Source organism: Maylandia zebra, linkage group LG2 (genome assembly GCF_041146795.1).
Source record: "Maylandia zebra isolate NMK-2024a linkage group LG2, Mzebra_GT3a, whole genome shotgun sequence".
In the NCBI taxonomy this organism is placed as follows: domain Eukaryota; kingdom Metazoa; phylum Chordata; class Actinopteri; order Cichliformes; family Cichlidae; genus Maylandia; species Maylandia zebra.
The window spans coordinates 44,534,192-44,557,524 of NC_135168.1; the positions used below are offsets into that span (position 1 = coordinate 44,534,192).

General features: G+C 41.0%; 1 protein-coding gene across 3 annotated transcripts; it reads left to right on the forward strand.

The window, feature by feature from the left end:
• The first annotated feature begins 2,743 nt into the window (after positions 1 to 2,743).
• On the forward strand, positions 2,744 to 23,139 carry lnx2b (ligand of numb-protein X 2b). Of its 3 annotated transcripts, none has more exons than XM_004545630.4 (10): positions 2,744 to 3,035; positions 8,026 to 8,613; positions 10,868 to 11,052; positions 14,743 to 14,942; positions 17,506 to 17,928; positions 18,463 to 18,591; positions 19,452 to 19,626; positions 20,753 to 20,993; positions 21,093 to 21,251; positions 21,349 to 23,139. In XM_004545630.4, the coding sequence occupies exons 2-10, from the start codon at positions 8,210 to 8,212 to the stop codon at positions 21,482 to 21,484; spliced, it is 2,052 nt and encodes a 683-aa protein (XP_004545687.3). In that variant the 5' UTR covers positions 2,744 to 3,035; positions 8,026 to 8,209; the 3' UTR covers positions 21,485 to 23,139. The 3 variants fall into 3 exon arrangements, with proteins under 3 accessions (XP_004545687.3, XP_004545685.3, XP_004545686.3); XM_004545628.4 differs by having other exon boundaries at positions 2,745 to 3,035; positions 10,868 to 11,061; XM_004545629.3 differs by lacking the exon at positions 2,744 to 3,035 and adding an exon at positions 7,010 to 7,142 and having other exon boundaries at positions 10,868 to 11,061.
• The last annotated feature ends 194 nt before the right edge of the window (positions 23,140 to 23,333 follow it).

A 23,333-nucleotide genomic window follows, 5' to 3' on the forward strand; every position in this document is an offset into this window, starting at 1 on the left:
ATTTTTTTTTTAACTTCCTGGCATTTGTATATGTGTCAGTTAATTAGAAAAACACATAACATGCATCAGCTATCATAATCACAACGGCCACTGTGGATAATCATATGCACTATAGCCTAGTAATTATGTATAAAGTATATTTTGTCTAAAATCTTCATGCTGACTTTGATGCAAATTTGAAGTCTAGACATGCAAAAAAAAAACAAAAAACCCAAAGGGAAATGTTTTATTGCGCTGCTATAAAGTGATTCAAATATTCGGCCTTTTCAAATACAGAGCAGGAACCCTTTAGAGAGCTCTGCAAGTGAGCTGCAAGCTCACTAGTTTGGGATTCAAGTAGCAAGTATCACACTTCCCATTTCTCCATCCAGAACATCGTAGAAATGCACATTTAGACAGTGACAGTTTGAAATATACAATTAAAGGATCGTACATGAGCAAACGTTCTTAGTTACCTTACACCACATCGCACAGTTAATGCAGGCTGTGTATCATGTATCTGCTGTATCACAGATTAAACTCTTATCCATGGCTGCGCCTTCCTGAGCCTGGTGGAGGTCTGTTTTTGTTAAAATAGAGTTCTTCCTTCCCCCTCTGGCTGAATGCTCATTCAGTAGAGTAAAGAGACATTTACTGCTTCCATAGGAAACAAAGTAACTACTGAATTAAGTGCTTCTAGTAATGTCTTCTGGACAGATCAGACCAAAGTGGACACATTTGGTAAAAAACAAATACATCATACCAGCTGTCAAGCTCGGTGGTGGAGGACTGATGATTTAAGTTTGTTTTGCAGCCACAGGACCTTTGCACCTCTGTATATCAAAGTATTCTAAAGTCAAATGTGACGACTTAAGCTTGGCCAAAACTGTGTCATGAAATAAGATAATAATTCCAAGCAAAGCAGCAAATCTACAATAGAATGATAAAATAGTATTTGGTAAATGGACTGGTTCTTATATAGCACTTTTCTACTCTAACTGAGAACTTAAAGTGCTTGAATGGGTTAAACAGAAAGGCTCTTGCAATGTCCCAGCCAAAGTCCAGACCTCTACCTGCCTGAAATAACTTCAAGTTATACTAAAGGTGGCTCTACAAGCTACTGAATTGTGGGGTACACACACTGCTACAATCTATCTATCTATCTATCTATCTATCTATCTATCTATCTATCTATTAAATGAGAAAAATAATGTTCAAGTTATAACATTAGTAGTTGTTCGGTTGATTAGTGCAAATTACAGCGCTGATGTAAACATCCATGTTTGTTGGGAGCAGTTTTGATTGTACAGTCTGACAGCTGCAGGGAGGAAGGACCTGCAGAAACGCTCCTTCATGCATCTAGGATACAGCAGTCTGTCACTGGCCACCACCAACTCCTTGGTTTTTCCGGCGTTGGTCAGCAGGTAGTTCTGCTAGCACCAGTCCACAAAGTCCAGAGTCCACTGTCTGTACTTTGAGTCGTCCTCACCTGTGATTAGACCGACTATGGCAGAGTCGTCAGAGAACGTCTATAGGTGGCAGCGTGGGGAGTTGGAGTCTGCAGTGTAGAGGGTGAAGAGGAACGGTGCCAGTTCCCTGTGGGGCCCCCGTACTGCAGACCAGCATATCAGAGACACAGCCATGTGTCCTCACATACTGTGGGCATCCTGTGAGGTAGTCCAGTATCCACTGGGACATGTGGTGGTCCACTCCTGGTAGCTCCAGCTTGTCCCTCAGAAGTTGTGGCTGGATGGTGTTGAAAGCACTGGAGAAATCAAAGAACATGATCCTCACAGTGCTTCCAGGCTTCTCCAGGTGAGTCAGAGCTCGGTGCAGGAGGTAGATGATGGCGTCCTCCCCCAGACGCCAGGCTGGTAAGCAAACTGCACTGGATCCAATGAAGATCCAAAGGGAAAGGAGCTAAAATCGTGTTTTTAGTCACAGGATGAACAAAGGGGTTCTACTGGGGTCCAAGAATAAAAAATATGGACCTGGAAAAGAGCAAAACAGGTTTTGTCAAACCCCTGCAAACCTGGTTTCATAATAGAAATAAACTTTATTAATCCCACACTGGGGAAATTCACATGTTATACCAGCACAGGGGCCAGCAAGAAAGAGTAAACTAGAGATATATTAGAAAAATAGCGTATAAATAAAAAAGGCCAAAAAACTGCACAAGAGTTATTGCTGCCATTTAGAAATGGATATAATATACACTAAACACACTTTCCATATGTACAGAATTGCATATTTCTAAATGAATATCCATTTCTGCTACATGCTATCTCACCATATAGCCTTTATTTTCTTTATCATCAGAGAATATTCAGAAACCAGACAGTGGGTTTTTATTACCAGCACACCAGTTTATATGTAAACAGGCTGGCTGTTGGTGTTTTTTGTTTTAGCATCTGTGACCTCACACATCTAAAACTGAATGTTGCACTGTACAAAACTCACAATAACTGAGATGAAGGCACTTTGAAAAAGTGAAAAAATTAATTACTTGCATACTTTGTGTATCATTAAAAAAAATGAAAATAAAATTTAAAAAAAGGCATGAATATGCGTCTCTTTTTAAAATAATGGGAGTGTTTTTTCCATTTTGTCATAGATGGATATATAGAGTTAGATATCAAAGCAAAATATAATGCTTTGGGGTGAGTTACTGCTTTGAAAGAGTGTTTTGTCTGCCTGGAAAGAGCGGGCTGTTATGTAAAACCTACTGCCTTGGAAAAGGGGGACGGTACTGTGTACACCTGCATGGACTTCCCTCCGGTGCTCAACCTCTTTTTGGTTCAGTGTGTTTGCTCGAAACTGGGAAAGACGCCCAGTCTTCGCCTGCAGGTTCAGCTGCACCTGGGACAGGTCAACGGCTGCTATGTGGTAAAAAGAAAGAAAGAAAAGAAAAAAGTAGTTAATGAAAACCAGCTCGGGGGAGACACTGGCCAGACTTTGTGCCGTTTTCATTTCGCTGCTGTCCGACTTCACAAAGACCTCGCTGTTCTAGCTTGCGACACGTTTGCTTCTGCTTCCGGAAAACAACCTTCACACAGGTAAGACGAGTTTCGGCTTCGACTTTGGCAAATTCTCTTCGTTTCTGTGTACAAATATCATTAGTAGCCGTTGTATTCTTTCTTTTACGCTTCATGTGAGCACTCTGTTCGCGTAAACGAGTCTTAGAGCGCAAAATTCGCGCTTTCACGGAAAAGTAAGTCGCTCAAGGTGTGTAGCAGTTAGCGCTTTCTCCGCGGGGCACACACGGTGTAGCTGAAGGTGAAGCAATGTCTTCATGCTCTCACTTTACCTGCCTCATTAACCAGTATCCTGGCCGATACCTATGAAGAGCTGCTTTTATTGCCCCCTCTGTCATTTGGATCTGTCAAGGTGGTGTTGTGATTAGGAGCTCAGCAACAGCCGTCGGTTGTCAATGGAGGGACAGTGAGTTATTTATGGTGGCAGTGACAGCACGCACATCCAGGCAGGCAGAGTGGAAAATGATCGCAGATGCCCCTGTTGCTGTCACCGAGTATCTGTGTTTTTTCATGTGCGAAATTTTTAACTATGCAGAGAAAATGGTTATTTATTCAATCTGAAGGCGTTTGAAGTTTTTAGCCTGCTTTCCTTATTATTTCTATGAAATGTAAATTTCAGAGAGGAAATAATAAAGATGAGCCACAGTATTAAATCCACTGACCGGGTCTGTTAGTTAGCATTTACTTAAATGTGATGTTCTGCTGAGAAACCTTGATTCATCCTGATGTTTTGAAAAATACAATCGACCTTAACTCTGTTTGATGTAAACCAAAGACACTCCCCAACGGTGGCCTTTAGCCCTCAATAGGATCAGTCGTTCCTAAACTAAAACCACAAAGAACTCCAGATGTTCCACATCAGTGCAGTGAAGACTACTTGTTTTTTGTGGCATGTGATCAAAACATGTCTACTTACCCAGAAAACTAATACCGTATATGACTTATATTATCACCACATATTAGAATAAATGTACTCTAAAGAAGCCATTATGCTTAAGAACCTCTTTCACCACTTACAAGCTGCAAAAGTGGCACAAACATAAAAACTTCACTATGTGTGCGTGGGTCTTTTGTGTATTGGTTGCAACACTCTCTAAGGGTTAAAGACCTTGCCGCAGGTGTTGGTTGATTACCACACAGCTCTGGTATTTAACACTGACTGTGTGTTTGCCAGATCTCGATGGAGGTTTGCTAGAGTTGATATGCGTTGATTTATCTTTTCTTGCTAGGTTGCCTCTGGAGTAAACTCATTATTTTTAGTTTACAAATGGACAAAATGCCTCAGTGGGCCTGTTTTTTTTTGTTTGTGCTATTGGTATTAAATTTATACTGTTATAGTGTAATTGTGTGTAGTGGTGTTGTTATTGTAATGGCTTGAAACTGCTTTTGTTCTTTTGTTCACAGTTGGATTAAGTTAACCTGTTTCAGTTAAATAACTATACGTCTTGAATCAAATACACAGGAATCTTATATTTGTGTCACTCCTGCTGTAAATGAATCCAGAGCAGAGGATGCAATTTTTTTAATGCTGAACTATTAGAAATTTAAAAAAAGAAAGAAACTGTTGACAAAGTAATCCTCTGCTGAGGATTTTTTCGTGGGGATTTTGTTCATGAATTACAGCCCCAGTTTTCTCTCTGTAATAACATAATGAAATTACATACATATGTGGTGTTTGCTTGGCTGCTGTACACTGGGAGGCTTGTATGCCTTGTGCAAACAAGCTTGACCTCTGTGCATGATTTGTGGTTATGAGACTGGCTCCACACCACACTGTGCACGAGTCTGCTTTAAGAAGCTTTACTTGTATGTATATTTGAGCCAAAGAGAAGCTAAACTGGGGGAAGGCATTTTTGGCAAATTATGGTTTTATTGTGTTGTTGGAAATGATTATTGATTTTGTCCACACACAGTAGATATGCAATGCAAATACTGGTGATTGTATTTAAAACAGAGGACTTTGCATCCTGTTGCTATAGCAGTTACATAAGATTTCTCAGAGACTGCTCAAAACACGTGGCGTTGAACTTTGATTATAAAGATTAGATTCAATTTCAGTTCAAGACGCTCAAGAGAAAAAATAGTCCTTGCAATCAAAAAGTAATCTTTATTATAGATAATAAAGTTACTGAAAGCTAAGAGTTACAAACAGGGAGTAAAACATACACACAGAGTAATCAGTCAGACTTCCACCATGGATGATAAGACATTTCTCCCTAGTCTCCTGGCATCCTGCTTATCTCACGTTACCTTGACCACTGGAACGATTCATCATCTGGACTGAGGAAAAACAAGGCAGTGTAATTTTCTTAAGGAATTACAGGCTTCAGAACATATTCAAGTCATAAGCAAAAATGTGGTTTAATCTCTGAGAAATGCTCGCCTGATGATTAAGAGTTATTCATGTCTGGGTAACTAATTCCATTAATTTTCCATTCTAAGTGCGGTATTGTCATTTAATGCCAGACATTAATGGAAGGTAGAGGCAGACATGGCACACCTCCTGTCTCATGGACCTGAGAAATTACTGTCTAACATGGCCTCACCTGTGTTCACCGAGGGTGTGGCAGCACATGTGATTCACTCATATCAGCTATCAAGGCATGGGATTGGGCCCGGCTTTGAAGAAACGCCACCTCAGGTAATCCTCTAAAAGAGACCAAAGTACTCTGTAGGGCCACAGACACTTCCTTCAAAAGCTTACGCTGTCACATGACTACAAGGCATTTGATTTGGATAAGGTGTTCCCTGGTGTAGCCTTTCCTCTTTGGTTGCCTCTTAACATATTTCACCATATCTATTTCAAAACCGCTGGTTTCATAAGCGTGGGCTTTAATTTTGTTTTAAAGTAGACACTTTATCATTTCCACACCTCTAATACTTAATACAAACTTAATAACACAATTTAAATGGATCAGCTATGAAATATTCATCTTTACCTGTTATGAAGCGTAGAATGACCTATAGAGACAAAAAACCTTTTTTTCTGCATAGTTTTAAAGTGGTTTTTTTCTGCTTTGACATTGGACATTTTAAAGAGATTAACACGCTTTGAAACAAAAGCAGTGCCTGCAGTTTGTAGCGCTTTCTTACTTTGGCTTCATTTTTCAGCCCTGGAGGTTGTTACTTGACCACATTATGCTGTAACTTTTTGAAAACTCTCCATTTCACGTGGGAGAAGAAAGATGAGTACTTTGATCGAGGTCATGTTTTTTTTTTTTTGCTTTTTTTTTTTTTTTTTTTTAAAGGAACATGGTTAAAAGGCTAATAGCGTTACAGCCAGCGATTCTGAGATTACCATCATTTTTCAGGATGCTATTTATCCTCCTATGAAGCCATGTTTAATGAGGGCGTGTTGGAATACAAAACCTTTCGGAAGCTCTCTAAGACTAGCTAGTGCATGTCACTGTAGCACAAATCAAATGCACCTTTAATGTAAAGCCTGGCTGAATTGTTACCTCTTCATTAATTCAGATGGTGGATTTTACTTTACCGTCATCCACCGAGTGATGTGTTTTCAAGGTAAATGGAGCGTAGCCTGGTTTTTACTCTGTGTGTCTCTGTGCTACAGTATCCTTGACCCCGATTCGTAACAGGAATGGGTATCGGCTGTACAAAGTGAAGAAAGAGTAGGGAGAATGCCTGTGTACATGTATATGGAGAGATGTTTGCACATATTTATAACCAGGCTTTTGTGTTTGCAGTCATTCATTCAGCTACTGAGAGTACTTTACCTGTGGTAGTGCAACATCAGCAGTCTGAGCCACCAACCCCCAAACCTACGCACGTACTCACATACACACACTCACACACACACACAGAGGCACTGATGATGGAGGCAGAACAACCATTTCTCCTTTCCTCTCATGGTGCCTAGTTATATTCAATTCCCCTCTGCATTCCTCACACCGGTGCAATTGGAGCTCATACACATCCACACTGATGCACATACACACACACACGTAGTCTCTCTCTCTCTCTCTCTTTCACACACACACAGTCATTATTCTGACGGTCTGCTGGTGAGGAGGCAGGGTTCTGGTTTCATTCAGGCTTCAGGCAACTGCTAGAGTCTCTCCTTTGCGTGCAGTGGCTACTGGGCGCTTGACAGCAAAGATATCCTCTTGGGTGAGTCGCTTCAATAACACCGAAGATAAAGCAGTCTTTTTGTGTCTGAAATCAGCGCTGCGATCACAAAGACAGGGGACCTGAACATAGGGACTTTATTGTGGTGGCTCATTTTGTCATGTTCTTATGTGCAACAGAACATTTGTCTTTAGTTGATTTGCATCAGTAAGATAAAGCCATGTGTCTTATGATGGTATTTGATGGTATTTGTGGATTTCCTAGCCTTTCTGACAGTCCAAAGTATTCTGAAAGTACATCAAGCTATTTTGCTAATCAAGTTAATAAAGCAGTTAATAAATAATCACTGATTATTTCCATCCGCAAACAAACTGTTTTGATGGATGATGTGTCCTCGGTGGGAGATTTCACAATATCCACCTCAGTACATTTGGTGTAATTTGTGATGTTTCTTCATTTGTTCTTATTTGGAGAGGTTGTCTAAAAGTTCTCCAGTTTCTCTCTAATCAGTGCTCTTCTTATGAGAGGGAATTAAAAGGAGATTACGACCTGCACAAAGGGATAGAGACCACTGCCGTTTGGGTGCAAGGGGTCATTAGTGAAGGGGATTGTGTTTCTGCCCAGTTCATTCAGAATTCTTACTCCCGTGCGTGCTTTGCCTTTGTTCCTTCCCATTAACAGAAGGTTGACTTTAGTCTGTTTTCTTCTGGCTCATTTCACAGAGTTCAGCGCTTTCAGTGAGAAGCACTGTGACTTTTAGCTGAGATGAGAATTCCTTTTGTCCCTCAGGAAACTTGCTGAGAGGAAGCAGCTGTAGCTTTCTGCCATATTGCTGCAGCTTTGTGGATTTGTCATTTCCTGTGTAGCTGCCCAGTTTAAGTAGGAATGGTCTGCTGTACACTTAACTGTGTTTCTCTCTCAACAGAGAATCAACATGAAGATGTGGAGATAACATTTTCGACTCTGGATAAACTGTTTCACTGCTGGAGTGGATTTGGCTGTGGGAATGCAAACGTAGACTTATGAAATATACTAAAAGAGTTTGTGAGGAGATAAGAGCGCGCTGATCCTTTCCAGACACAGAAAACTGGACTGAGCTCTCTCAGATAATGGCTACAACAGAAACCAAAGTTAGCGGCAGCAGCACTGTGGGCCTGTCGTGGGCACGCGTTTGTAAGGAGTGCGGCCAGCAGCACGACAGCCAGGACTCCCACTTGTACGAGTACCAGGATGAGGTGGACGATGAACTGGTTTGCCACATTTGTCTGCAGCCTTTACTGAAGCCAATGGACACACCGTGCGGCCACACTTACTGCTTTCATTGTTTGAGCAGCTTTTTGAAGGAGCAGGACTTCTGCCCTGTGGACCGCCAGCGGCTGCAGTTACATCAGTGCCGTCCCTCCAGCCTGCTGGTCAGGAACCTGCTGGACAAGTTGACCGTTATGTGCCCACACTGTGCGGAGTGCCAGCAGACGATGCAGCGCTGTGAATTGCAGCCTCACCTGCACAACAGGTAAGACTCAGTGGGATGCTGACTGTGGATACTGTTTGACCTTCACAGTTCTAACACACATGAAACTCTAAAGCTATTATGAGTATCTTATGACGACATTATACGCAGTGCAATAGTTTTACCTAGTTTTCCTTCATTTTGAACCATCTGCCTGCTTCAGACAAAGGTTGTAGTTTATGATGGTGTTTATGTAATGTGTCCTATGTTATATTCATGTTCATCTCTGATGCCTTCTTGTGTAAACTACCAGCGACCTAACTCATCGGCCATGTGGTTGTCACAAGAACTGTTGCACTTTTTCAGAAACATTTGCTTTCTTGCTTTTTAGGTAAGAGTTAAGACAAGTGTTGAATGGCTGTTTACTCAATCTGAAGCTACAGCTGGCTTTCGTTTAGTTTAGCCTAGCTTGAAGACATCTAGCCTGTCCACCTTGCAGAACTGCGGAAACTGTTTGTTAATCTGACAGTTGATGTGTAAAGTGGCCATATCACAGATTTACAGGGGGATTCATGTGACAGATTAAAGATTTATTGCAGGCTTGTTAATTAGTAAGATGACTAAGTGCTGGAAGGCAGTTTCTTTCTTTTTTTTTTTAAGCTTTGGAAAGAGCCACCTAAATTTGTTCCCTTTTTCCAGTTTGTCGATTAAGATAACTGTTATTTATAGCCTCATATTTGGCTTACAGGCACGAGTATTGTAGCTTACCATTCTTGTCGAAACGACAAGAAGAAGAAAAACTTAGATAAACACAAGATCTGCAGGGTTTTGTGAGAAAATTCTGATTACTTTGCCGGGAAAAAAAAGAAAAGAAAAACATAACGTCTATAGCTGTGTTTTTGTACGGTGGCCTTGAGAGGTCAAATGTGCTCAAGCTTAAGAAAACACACAAAACACAATGGAAGTTGAATAAAATGCAACAGAAATAGAAAAGATGCAGCAAAAGCCATTTAAAAATAAAAAGTGACAAGCTAACAGGCTAATAACAAACACGTATCTACAGTATTATATGAATCATGTGTTTAAACTGCATATCACCTGCATCTTTTTCTCTCTCGCAACACAGATGAATCCTCAAACGCCAAAAGTGCAAACCTTTGCGTGTTTTGGTTTCTGTTACATTTGCACCTGGTCCATCATGTTATTGTGTCACATAAACACTCCTGTTGTATTTTGTGAGATTTTATGTTTTTCTACTTCTTGTCATGTGTTTTTTTTTTTTTTCTATATCCGTTCTTTTTTCTATTTTAGTCATGTTTTGTATGCTTTTCCGTTTGTTGGTGTTTTCTTAACTCGCAGTCCGTTTGACCTTTCAGGGCCACCGTAGCTGTGTCCTCTTTGAAACTCTACCAGCTACTGCTGGTAGCATAGTTTGTCTGTGAACACACAGCTGTGTAGTTATTGTGTTCAATACGAGGCACAGGTCACTCTTCTTGTTTTCACATGGAGAGTGTGGTGCTTATCATCCAGTGGCCGCTATGACGCAGTCAGTTGTGGGAGGAAAATTAGCTTGCTGCAGCTTCTCTGTGTAAACAGTGAGGAGGCAAAGTTCAGGCATGAAGACCAGGCACCGGTTCCAGCACAGGCTTAATCAGATTCAGCCTGTCTCAACAGACACTCTGCAATGCAGAGAAATCTGCATAGTGCTTCTCCTCTGGTCTCTTTGCTCTCACAAAACACAGTTAACATTGAATTTTGTTCCCTGAGTTCATTTTCAGCCGTTCCTGTACATGTATCTATAATATTTTTCATTATCTTCACTTATATATGAATACAGCTACAAAGGTGGGATCTCCTATTAAATGTGGCCAAAGTTCAAATGATGTAATCATATGTAGAATTAATTCCTTTGAGCCAAAAACTCCGACAGCTGTAATGCTCGGTTTTTTTTCTTTTCTGTCAGATCTGTATGATGTCAATGGGAGGGGATTTCCTTGGTGTTGTCATCTCAACAGCACTGGTCTTGAACACAGCTTCATCACCTAACTGCTCTTCAAACGTTGTTTCTGATGAGCAGCTAATTAGAGGAAAGTTGTTTTTTAAAGGGAAGGGATGGAAGTAAAAGCAGCTTGTTTCAGACAGTGGATGGACTGATGGGCTGCACAGCATAAGGGAAATGAGAATTGTTTGGAAAGATACTCTAGTAAAAGAATATAAAGCTGTAGCTCCAAATTGTAATAAAAGATCCTCTTTAAACTCCTTTTAACATCACTAATTCACCCACTTTAATGTTCTTCATGCTTCTGTCAATCCTCAGATGTCCTGTTTTTAGAAGACTCAGAGAGGAAGCAGAGAAGAGGAAGAGGCCCTCATGGAATGAATTAAAGGGACGTAAGGGTGACGGAGAAGGGTCTGGAGATGCGAAACACTCAGCAACACTGTCTCGAAATTCAACCCGGGATCAGCCCGAGCCTGGGCTCATTAATCCTGCCTATGAGGAAGGTGAGGAAGGTATGGAGTTATTTTATTATTTTAAAACCCGCAATTTCTCAGGGTGTGCGTTAGAACAGTACCAAATAATCTTTATAGAAGCTTCTAGGCTTAACAGGAATATTTCCAGTTGGTAGGGTGATTGTCAGGGCACACACGCGATTTGCTGCTTTTAGCCTTTAAGGGTTTGATTCTGTCTGTCTCAGGTGAATCATCAGCCTGGCTGTAGGAACATCTACCAGCTAACACACAGTTTAACCAGACAGTTGCATCATGGGTGGGAAAAACCCTGAAAGCAACTTGCAAGCCGGCATCACCGACCAAAGTTCAGTAAAACACAGTTGCCAAGCAACTGGTACCAGGTGTCCACAGTGAAGTTTATATTTGTGCAACTATAATCTGTCATTTGATTTTTGAAAGATCTCTGTTAAAATCTCAGCAGACTCATAAATCTAGAATGATGTTAGATATGTTTAGTAATGCTGCCCCCCCCCCCCCCCCCCCCCCCAAGCATGAAAACTTCATCATGTTGAATAATCCAGGTTTCACCATCTTTGCCGCTAGTAAAATTCATAGCTTTCTAACTGAATGGGAGCAAATACATTGGTAGTATTGCTGAGGAGTAAGCATGTAAGTACTTGTATGGTCTGTGTGTATGCACAGGCCATTTCCACGGAAGAGCGAGGCTGTGCAGTGCAGCAGAGTTTGCGCTATCTCACTGTTATAATCACAAACTGAGGTCCACTCTGCGTCACTCTGTTTCCTTTTCACGATACTCTTCAGCGCATCCCGGAAACACAAACGACACAGATTTACTGGTTTATGTCATAGTGTGTTATTCCATGTAAGTATCTATGGGAAAATAGACATTTCTAAAATGTTGGTGAAGACGGTGTTTTTCTCACCAAAATGTCTTGCTGGGAGTTAAAGGAGACGATCATATCTGTCTCTGCATTCAGGAAAAAAGATGAGCACAAGATATGCTCAGCTTATCTGAACACAAACATAACAAAAAATGCTCCTACAGCCTGCTCTTCACGCTTTGGGTTTTCTGTGAATTTTGCAGCAACAGGAAGATCATTTAAAGTTTGGATTCTATTTCTGTAGAGTTGTTTTAAAGTATAAGTCAACTAACAGTTGATTACAACATTGATCCTTTATATGTAATGTTTAACCTAAACAACTGGCCAACACCAACATTAATACTTGTGGTACATTATATGGTCCATATAATGTACCATATATGGACATATAATGTTTTTCCACTGCCTTCAACCATTCTGATAGTTGCAGCATTCTCCCTCTGAGAATTTGCACACATCTGCAAATTCAGAAACTGAAGCAATGATTAATATCATTCTCACCAAAGTTGCCAGACATACACAGGAGGTATCTGGAGTACTGAGCAGGGCAATCACAATCTACTGACATGGAGGTGCACGTCAGGTCCAGGGTAGATTTAAGTATAAATCCCCTGTAACTTAGTTGTGCTTAATAGGGCGTTTACTGAGAGCTTGTGACATCGCTAGAAAAGAGGTGATGGGGTAAGAGGCATCTTGAAATGTGTAAACAAGCTATCAGTGTATCTGAGCTAACTTTATGCGAGGTGAAATAGAAAGTGAATAAGTAAGAGAATGTGGAAAGCTACAGACACCATGGACGAGTAGCCGTTATGCCCCGTATTCACCTGAAGAATGCATGTGTCGTTGATGCATTGCGCTGTAGTGTTTTGTGGGACAACTGACCTTTACAAAGACTCGAACAGACCCTCACATAGTCACAGACCATTAATGTGTTGAAGGGCCTGTTTTTGCTTCCAAATAGTTTCTGGAGTCACTCGTCACTGTTTAGATTGCGTCTACTATTTTCTTCTGTAGTTTCAGTCAATGAAAATGTTTGTATACTGGGTCTATGAAATAAATATGCACTAAGCTTCCAATTTCTGTGGTTTTAAAAGGCACGCTGCTGGCACTGCGACCAAGCGCTAAATACCTTATGTTTACTGAATAAAGAATTTATTATTTTTTTAAGAAAAAGTTTTTATTGAACATTGTCAAATATTTGCATGTTGAGTGTGAAGGTATTCATGTGTTTTAATATGAATTACTTTTCCTATTCACTGCCTTTCAGACAGCCTTAGGAGACTTGTTTAGTAGGTTTATATCACGATGACAATGAAAATATTATTAAATGGTCAGCACAATTCATGCTCCTTTTATAGCTTCTTTTCCTCCCCTCATCCTCTGTCCTAATGGCAGTGTCCCATTTGATGATCCAAGTAGGGCTGGGCCGTATTATACCGTTCACGGTAATACCGGTATAATGTCGGGCAACGATAAGAAAATGAAATATCGCGAAAATATCACTTTTCAAGTGGCGCATGCGCAGTGCCTTTGTTTTCATACGCACATGGCGGAAAAAGCATGGCGGCGACGGAGAATGAGAAGGGCGAAGGCGGATTGTTAAATGAAACGGATGAACCAGAATTGGTTTGTAAAAATGCTGCAGCTTCAGTGGTGTGGAACTGGTTTAGCTTTCGTCCGTCAGATACACAACAAAGCACTATTTTTGGTAGCGCATGCTTGCGGGCCGTCGTTATTGTCGTGTTTTTTGGAAAATACGGCACACTTAAAATCAATCCTTTGATTTTTCTGAAAATCGACAGAGCCCCTTATAATCCCGTGTGCCTTATGTATGAATTCTGGTTGTGTTTACTGACCTCGAAACGATTTTATGTACACGGCGCTGGAAAATCTGTCAAATGTTTTAGTACGACTTTGCTAAGCTACGAAGCCGCACCGCTTGATGGGCTGTCGGAGCATAATGGCTGTTGTAGGCAGGAGCCTCGCGGAGTGATACCTACTGTGCTTCAACATAATATTACCGTATTGTGTGTATATAACCTCTTTTTAAGTTTTGTGGATATTATACATGGTTATGCTGAGGATATGTCGGCCAATTTCCACTGGAAACGCCTTTTGGTTAAACAGTCAGCAAGGATTTTGCATTTGCACTGTTAAATTTTTATATAACTTTAATCCACATAAAAAACAGCTGCTTGTTTAAGTGAAAATACATTGATTTTTTTTTTTTTTGCACTAATAAAGTTGTGGAGTTGTAAAGTATTTTGTCTCGTGTCAATTATATCGTCAGTTATATCGTTATCGCAAATTTTCAAATGTATATCGTGATAAATGTTTTTGGTCATATCGCCCTGCTCTAGATCCAAGCCTGGGATTTGAGCAGGTTTTGTTTATGCTAACAATTTACTTGCATGCCGTGTTGAAACATCCTGCAGGGAATAAAAACAATTTAAAGTGCTGGTGTGAATAGCTGTATTTTTACACCACTGAATTGAACCAGCTTTGCCTTTTCTGTTGTGTTTTTGGATCTATGGAAGTGTGACACCTCAGTAAAGTAGGGTTAGAATTTAACTTGTGGGCGAGTTACCATATTTGGAAGATAAGAACAGTTTACAAAGATAAAAAACAAAAAACAAAAACATAATTAATCAGAGTCAAGCTGGACTCCAAACAGCTCAAACTTGTATGATTATATTTGTTTGTTTCCTTCTTTCTGCTGGTGTTCCTGCATTGGGTATTTTGCAAGGTTCATTCCAGTGAAAAAGAGGAGAGAACTGGGAGTAAACAGGACATACAGCCATGTTTATTACTGTTGCTTTTCTTTTTCCCTCTCCTACAGACAACAACTCGCTGCGGTCCAGTTTAGTGGCCGAGGCCACTGTCGTGGAGCTGATCAGAGATGAACCCGGAGAGGAGCTGGGCCTTCGGATCGTGGGGGGGAAAGACACACCGCTGGGAAACATAGTCATACAAGAAATTGTGCGGGACTCAATAGCAGCTAGGGATGGCAGGCTGGCACCAGGAGACCATATTTTAGAGGTGAGAGAAAACAAAAACGAGGGAAGAGCTGGGATTAAGTCGTATTCAGCTGTTATTCAGTGTTGGGATTTAGAAATCTCGTGTCGTGGCATAGCGTGACAGTTGAGGTCAAAATTGTTTCGCACACAACACCTTATGACTACTTCTCATGGTATTGTAAACACACTGCTCGTTAGAGGGGGTGGGAAAGTAGACATTCAAGATAAACAAGTTTTGTCTCCATGGCAACAAGGCGTGGTTAATATTACCTGGCACAAGTGCGTCATGTTAGCTTGAGCAACTTTACCCACTGCCTTTCACTTTAATAGTCTTCAAACATTAAGGAGGAACTGCGTTTGGTTTCCGCAGAGAATAATGGGAGTGCAGAATATCAATAACAAGAATATTCCACATCCGATTTCTACCCTCACATTGCTCTGAAATAAATTTTCTGTGAAATACATTTTAACTTTTCCTCTAAAGCTAAGCAATCCCAGACCTGGAAATGAAAACAAAAACCGTACCGGAGAACAGCTCGCTTTCAGGACGCGAAACAATTGCTTCCTTTGTTTGTGAACCTAAAAAGATGATTGAAACAACAGACTGATTTTTGCTGAGGCCTGTTCTTAGATTTGTGAGGCAGACTTCAAACAGAAGAGACTTGGAATTAATGTTTACGTAGCTGTGATAATCGTGATTATTTTATTAAGAGGACAACAAAACTAAAGTGTAATGTCCATCCTTCTCCTTCAGCGTCTCCAGTTCAGGGCTAACGCTGAGAAACAGACAACCATTCACACTCACGTTTATACCTCCCACCTAATTAGAATACCCAGTTAATCTAACATGCATGGTTTTTGGACTGTGGGAGGAAGCTCGAATTTCCAGACAGATAAGCAGTTGCCTGCCTTGCCTGGTGGCAAGCAGCACCTTGCTTGGGCGCCCAGGCCAGTGGGGGGGCCCCTGAGGGCTGATGAACTTTAAACTACAGCAATAATCCACAGTTTGTAGTGACAGTATGAGAGGCCTGAGCCTCCCTTAGGCGTCCCCACCTGACTCCAGTCACTCCCTTTTCAAGTGGCATGCATGATTGTGTTTAAACAAACCTAATGACAACAATGTAAACGGAGGGGAGGATTCCTGCTGCAAGTGAAAAAAGAAAGAAGAAAAAAGCTAAACTGTGGAGCAGATAATGATTATTAAATGTAACACTGATTTCAAAAGTAATACTAATTTGTTGTTTTTTTTTTTTTGTTGTTTTTTACAAATGGCAATTATAAACATGATCCAGATGTTTTTCCTATCTGTGGATGCTTCACTTCAGCCAAATAACAACAAAACATAACAGGTTTTGTGGAAAAAACATGCTCTGCTTATTTTGGTATGAAATTAGACAACCAAGGGCAAAATAAGTCTGGTTTTAATGTTTTCAGTGGCATGGAGGAAGCCACAGAATGGCTTTGTGGCTTCTGTTTAGTCAATATTTCTGGATACAGTTCAAAAACTGCATCATTTATCAGTTCCCCTAACCTGCCATCAGCCATGAGACCTGCACCACATTTAGATGAAATGCCACCGCTCATTTTTTCCAGCTGATGAGAGACGAGCGTGTGATGGTGTTTTGTCTCCAGATGCACAACATTCTAGTGATGAGGACTTTGAAGATTACTCGCAGTTATTTACTCAGAGTTAAATGACTTAATATGAGATTTGGATCTTCCAAAAGAAACAACTGAGTGGCTTGGGTCTAGACTGAGTGAGAAAAACTTCCTGACTACAGGAAAAAAAAATTCTTTCTACTGGAGATGATTTATTTGAATTTTATGCCATTGCCCTTCTGCTTCTCTGTCTGTATATGGCATCCTGCATGGCTCCCCCTCTCTTTTCAATTCATTTACCTCACAATAGTATATAGTGATCAGCCGCCAGTTTACTCCATCTGCAGGACGTGATGAGAAGAATCATCTTCCTTCATTGAAATGGATGATAACTTTCTTTATTGCGTTCATGTTGAGGGTTTGTTGGGTTGTGTGTACGACGCAGATGAGTACAGGCTGTTCACTGACAGTTCAAAATCCAACCTAAAATGTATTGTACTGCTTAATAGCAATTATTTTTGCATCCATGCCAGTTGGTGTTTCTGTCCAGCCGAAAGAAACTTATGAAAGTAACCAAATTGTGTTAAAGAAGCTGAAACACAATGAGCACAAATGGACCGCCTGTGAAAAGAAAACTGTACAGAATCATTGAATTAGGTCGCGTCAGCTCTTTTCTGGAAAACAGAAATCGTATTAATGCAGGGCGTTGTATTGCGGGGCGACACGGTGGTTAGTACTATTGCCTAACAGCAAGAACAACCCAAAATCTGCATGTTCATCTTGCTGTGGCAACCATGCTAAATAGCATTAAAGCCAGATATGACAAAGCTTTATTTCCAAGCACATCAGATTACACCACTGTCAAGAAAGGTTGATCTCTTTTATGCTTGACAAATAACTGTACACAGTGAAGGCAGGTAATGTTTGCGCTCAGCTGCTTTATCAGTGACGGTGTTGTTTCTCCTCTTTGTGGTGTCGTGTTCCAGGTGAATGACATCAGCTTGGCTTCAGTTCCCCACACTCGGGCCATCGCAGTGCTGCAGCTGCCCTCCCTCCTCAGGCTCACCGTCATGCAGGAGAAAGGTTTCAAATTAAGGGATCAACGCTCAGACCAAAACCAACCCACTTCCACCGGCTCCCCGGGCTCTCACAGTCCCCATAGCAACGCTACCTCCAGTAACAACCCTGGTACAGTCCTGCAGGTGACGCTAGTGAAGAGCCAGCGCACAGAGCCGCTCGGCATCAAACTCATCCGCAAATCAGATGAGAGTGGGGTTTTTATCTTGGACCTGCTGGCTGGTGGTTTGGCAGCTAAGGATGGAAAACTGAGGAACAATGACAAAGTTTTGGCCATCAATGGACATGACCTGAGGCATGGGACACCTGAAAGTGCAGCCCAGATTATACAGGTAGATAACAGACTGCACCCTTATTTCTTAAATAAACAAAGTTAAGATGCTGTTTAAAGTAAGTAAAAACACAAAGAATAAAAAGGACTTGCACATCACAAAAGTTATTCAAAAAGTGACATCAACATTATTATTGTGCAGCCCTTAACTTACAATGTAAAGTGCCTTGAGGCAAATGTTGTTGTGATTTGGTGCTATATAAAGAAATAACATTGAACTGATTGACAACATTTTGGGACACAGGTTGTTTACAACTTGTACAGACATGAAAGAAGCATCTGTTAGTATGTTTATTATGGACTCTGTCCCCAGCAAGTCTTTACAAGTCATAATACATCTTAAAATTTCTACAGACCAAAGGCACCCAGGAGGGCCATCAATCACAGCATGGAAAATGTATCCTAGGTGATAGTTAGTGGACCAGACATGCAAAACCCTCAATGTAAACACCACCTGGCAGAGGAATTCATAATAGGAGCTTTGTATGAAATTTGTTTGCGTAAAATCATTTGCTTTTATTCTTTGTGCCAACAGGCCAGTGAGATGCGTGTGAACTTTGTGGTGATGAGATCTGCGGAGGCTCAAGAGGAAGGAGGAAGCAGCAGAACATCCAGGAGGACGCCTGAGCCGCAGTACTTTAGGCGCCGGTCCACCTACATGAAGGTAACACACAAACAGTTTCCTCCCAAGTCTTTTTTTAATTATATATTTTATATCCATGTTTCCAGGTGGTTTCCAGCTGTTGTCTTTTAACACCCCAACGTTGGTAGCAGTGTCTTACAAACTTTGCATGTTTATGTTTACACGGCGTAATTGTGACGTTCACTCCTGTGTCGCTCACACTCAGTTGTACCATACACAGTGAGTGGAAAGAACAGCAACCCCCCGTTTGAGGGGTGAGAGCAGACACCTGCAATGGTGAGCAGAGATAAAAGCCCTTCTTTGGGGCCTCCCTCTGGCCTGATCAAAAGGCCCCGGGTGCTGCTCGCTCTGCCGCTACGGGGCCACTGTCTTGTTGTTTTTTTTGGCCGTTTCTTTGCGAGACAGAGGATCAAAGCTGGTAACAGTTAGCTTTCGCCTGCAGAGTCGAGCCTTTTCGTCTTGCTGGGGGGAAGGGGGGGGGGGATTCCCTGCTGTGGAGAGGAAGAACCCCCCACCTTCCCTTCTGATGGTTTACAGACTCCAGAGAGCCACAAGGACACTGGTTGAAGTTGTCATTTTCCACACATCTTTTCCAGTACGAGAGCGTAGTGCTGAACCTCACACGTTCCCTCTGCCCTTACCTCTCAGCTCCATCTCAGATGTTTCACATTTGTTTCTACAAGTGGTTTTGTAAGGGGGATCCATTAAGTCAGTGATCCTGGAGAGAATGTGATTAGCTGGCATGTTAGGCCAAACGAAAAAAAGGTTAACTCCTGTGGAGAAAACATGAGGTAGAGGACATGAATTTAAAAACCGATACAATGAAGATGGTCAATATGTTTCTTATTGCTTGGTGTTAATGTGTCTCATTGTTTCCATAGGATCCTCCAGGTGGATTTTCTAGTCAGGAGAAGACTGTGAGTCTAAAAAAGGAGCCTCGGCTTTCCCTCGGCATCACGATCGCTGGAGGGAGGGATTGTCGCAGCCGTCTACCGGTTTACATCACAAGTGTGCAGCCTGTAGGCTGTTTGCACCGAGATGGCACCATCAAAAGAGGTACAAACCACAGGAATAAAAAGAGTGTTCTTGTCTTTGTAACGCTCTCTTGGCCAAGGGCAACGGCTAGAAATTATTTCAATATTTAATTCATCTTCAGATATCCTCAATCATTTTTGCCTGTAACATGTCAGAAAATGTAAAAATCCCAAAAAATGTCACGATGATATCTTTTCACTTTTGGGTTTCAAATAAATGCCAGTTTTCTATCATGTATAACCAGGGTTAGGGCCGGTGATCGTGATGAACTGGACAGGCGGCCAACTTTGACAGGGGGGCATTTGGCTCAAATCACTTTAGCAGTCCATAAAATAAGAAATTAAAAAGAAAATATATATATATATAAAGGGGAGAGTGCAATCATAGTCTCACTTACATGCTGTTGCACTTGTGTGCGTGCACACACACATACACAGTGCACAAAACAGAGGTTATAAACTAAAGTGCAAAGTAAGACTTGTTAAATTTATGTTTGAAAGAGAACTACAAGAGTCAATTACATTTGATTAATAAACCTAAACTCTGGGTCATCTGTACAGGCTACACAGTAACTTTAAGGATAAAAAACTATTTTTAAACACATCATAAACGGGCATGCATGATTACAGTCATGTGGGATCCTTTTTGGCTGTCCCTGGACCTCCAAGACCATCGACGCCATCAACACTGTACAGAATAAATTGAACATCTTTTCTGTCCACTGATTAATCATTTAGTAAGCCAGTTTTTGTAGAGATAGTTGTACATAAATTCAATCGATTAAGCCTTTAAGGAAAACAAAATTACAATGTATTTTAATAAATAAGTGTAAAGATTTTGGAAATGACAGCTCTGTTTGAAAATCCACTACAAAAGTACAGGAAAAGGGCAATTTTCTTTTTTTCCTGCCTCTTTTCCAGGATACAGTGTGCTGCTAAAGGACCATTAAAACTGAGAGGATGTCCTAAAATAGAGCCTTGACTCTGACTTCTTTAAGAGCTGCTCTTTAAATATTATATCCATCCCACACTTTTTCTGTGGTTGAACTGACATCTGGAGTTTTTAAAAAAAAATCACTTTAAACACAGAAACAATAATTTTAACTGAACTGGCCTTGTCCTTGTTAACATCATCTGTATTTCTTCAGGTGATGTTCTGCTGAGCATCAACGGTGTTGATTTGACTCAGCTGACCTACAATGAGGCCGTTTCTGTGCTGAAGGCTCAGACAGCTCAGTCCCAGGTGGTGCTTCGTGTCATTCAGACTCTGTCTGAGGAGTCAGAGGAGGACACCGAGGCTAACGATGACGAACTCGACATTGCAGAAGACTCACGAGATGACACCCTCAACTGGACCCCGCTGTGGACTCGCTGGCTGGGATTACCAAGGTAAAGCCAACTCAGTATAATCATTTATATCACGGTCATAGTGCTGTTTGAGCTGTTTTTGCTTTATGTGAAAGAGCTGACTCTGACTCGTTTCTTCAGTCACATGCACTGGTGCCGGGACATCGTCCTGCAGAAGACCAACAACGAGAGCTGGGGCTTCAGCATCGTTGGGGGTTATGAGGAGAGCCACGGGCAGCAGCCGTTCTTCATCAAAACCATTGTGCCTGGAACACCGGCTCACTTTGATGGACGCCTCAAGTAAGTTAACCACATTTTGACTCCCATGTTACATCATCCGCTCCTGCATCTTTTCGGCACCGACCCTGATAACGAAAATGTCCCGTGGCTTTCTCAGGTGTGGTGATGAGATCGTGGCGGTGAACGGAGCTACAACTGTGGGAATGAACAACTCCTCTCTCATCCCAATGCTCAAACTACAGAAGAATAAAGTCACGCTGACTGTGGTGTCCTGGCCGGGAAGTCTAGTATAGCAAACCTCACGTGCTCATTCTGTGATCTCCTTTCTTTCTTTACTGGGAATCTCACTGTCCCTTCCACATGTAACCCGTTGAGATTTTTGAGGTCATGTCATACACGAAGATGCGTGTTCTTCAAAACCATCCCATGTACAATAGATGATTTTCCATAGGTGGACTGTTTTTTGCGATATTGTCGTGTAACAATGATGACAATCCATGAATTTTGTGCTAAAGACAAACTGGAAGGATTCGTTTTTTTGGAGTGTCTTTCTGATCCCATTTGAAAGTTGTATGTATATTTTTAGCTTATCTGCCTAATGTTTTATTTGGTAGCGATTACATCTTAGACTGTGTATAAAAATGTAGCTTTAGGGTCTGCAAAGTGAAACTAATGCAGAAGTGCCTTCTTTCTAATGACCTGCAGGGGACGACTTCGTTGGTTGCAAAAAGACATCCCGTTGTACAGAAGTCTATGGGAAGATGCCCCCTTTTCTATAACCTCAATAAACATTTTCCTTATGAGTTTATGATCTCAGTTGCTAGTTTTATGCCTTAATGAATATAGCATATAGTTCATCTTGTAAATTATCTTCTTATTTGGAGTGAAACAGGACGATAAAGCAGGGAACGCTTTAGAGCAGACTGGCCTTGTGACTGACAAGTGACTGAATGTGGAGTGTCCTGTGGATTTTCAGTCGGATCCTCGCCTCACTCGTCACATCCAGTTATAAAAACCCAATATGGTGACCGCTATCCCCCTCAGCTCGAGTCTGCACAACGGGACTATGATACAACGGCTGCATCTATCCTTTGTATACAGCCTGTGGATGGTATTAGATGTTAAGTGATAATGAACATATGTACATAGTTGAATTGCGTTATTGTTAACAATATGCTGACACCAAATATTTCAGGAAAGTGAAGTCTTAAGTTGATTTAAATTGACATTTTTAATTTAAAATTAGCATCTACATGGAGAATATCAGCAGTGAGATTTTTTCTTTTTCTTTTTTTTTTTTGGACAAAACAAATTTTAAAGGATTTTAAAATGTCAGAAATATTTGAAGTCTACATCATGACAGTAAAGATCACGCTTCTTTACTCAACAAATATGTGTAGAGCGTTTAGTCAGCATTGTGTTGCTAGGGGTTGGATCAGGTTTATTTCCTGTAAGCTCTTAACAGGAAACTTAGACCTGTGTTGTGAAACTCTTAAGCTGGTTTAAAAGAAGCTATTATTATTATATAGATTATTTGACGAACGTTGAGTTTTAATCAAAACTTTCTAATCTGTATTCACTGAATATGTGTATGTATATCATCTTTCCGTTTCTTTCCAAATGATAAAGTTGCTCATAATGAACGAGTTTAATAAGCAGGTGCCTTGTAGATATCAAAGGACAAAGCAGAATCTATACTTGCCTTAAATGTTTTGCTCCACCAAAAATGTGTTTTCCTCATTATTTGTTCTTCTCAATATTTACTGTTTGTGGGAATTCAAAGCCTTGCTCTGATAGATCTGTGTCGACACATTCCCGGTGGCCTTTGTTGCATCTTTATAGGTGAGATACCTGTTGAAAAGCTATGGATGGCTGTAAAATTTACAGCAGGTAATGTGTGTATTAGCCTGTCCACCGTTTCATTATGTTCAATAAAATCATGAAACCATTCCGTCTTTCTGTTATGAATGTTCTGTATACTTTGGGCTTTTTGGGGAGGAAGGTTAAGTGTAGTAAAGGCACAGCTTTACAAGCCACCCTTTATTTATACTTGATGATGGATGGGTAGTTTATTGGGGATTATAAATACACCGGTATTCACAGAGGAAGGGTGCAAATGTTAGAAATAAGTTATTACAGTTA

What these genes read in the sequence shown, in the direction of transcription:
- lnx2b (XM_004545628.4), top strand. Translation starts at nt 8,210, where the DNA reads ATGGCTACAACAGAAACCAAAGTTAGCGGCAGCAGCACTGTGGGCCTG. An exon ending in CTATGAGGAAGGTGAGGAAG is followed by an intron (nt 11,062 to 14,742) that starts GTATGGAGTTAT and finishes CCTCTCCTACAG; the next exon opens with ACAACAACTCGCTGCGGTCC. An exon ending in GCCGGTCCACCTACATGAAG is followed by an intron (nt 18,592 to 19,451) that starts GTAACACACAAA and finishes TTGTTTCCATAG; the next exon opens with GATCCTCCAGGTGGATTTTC.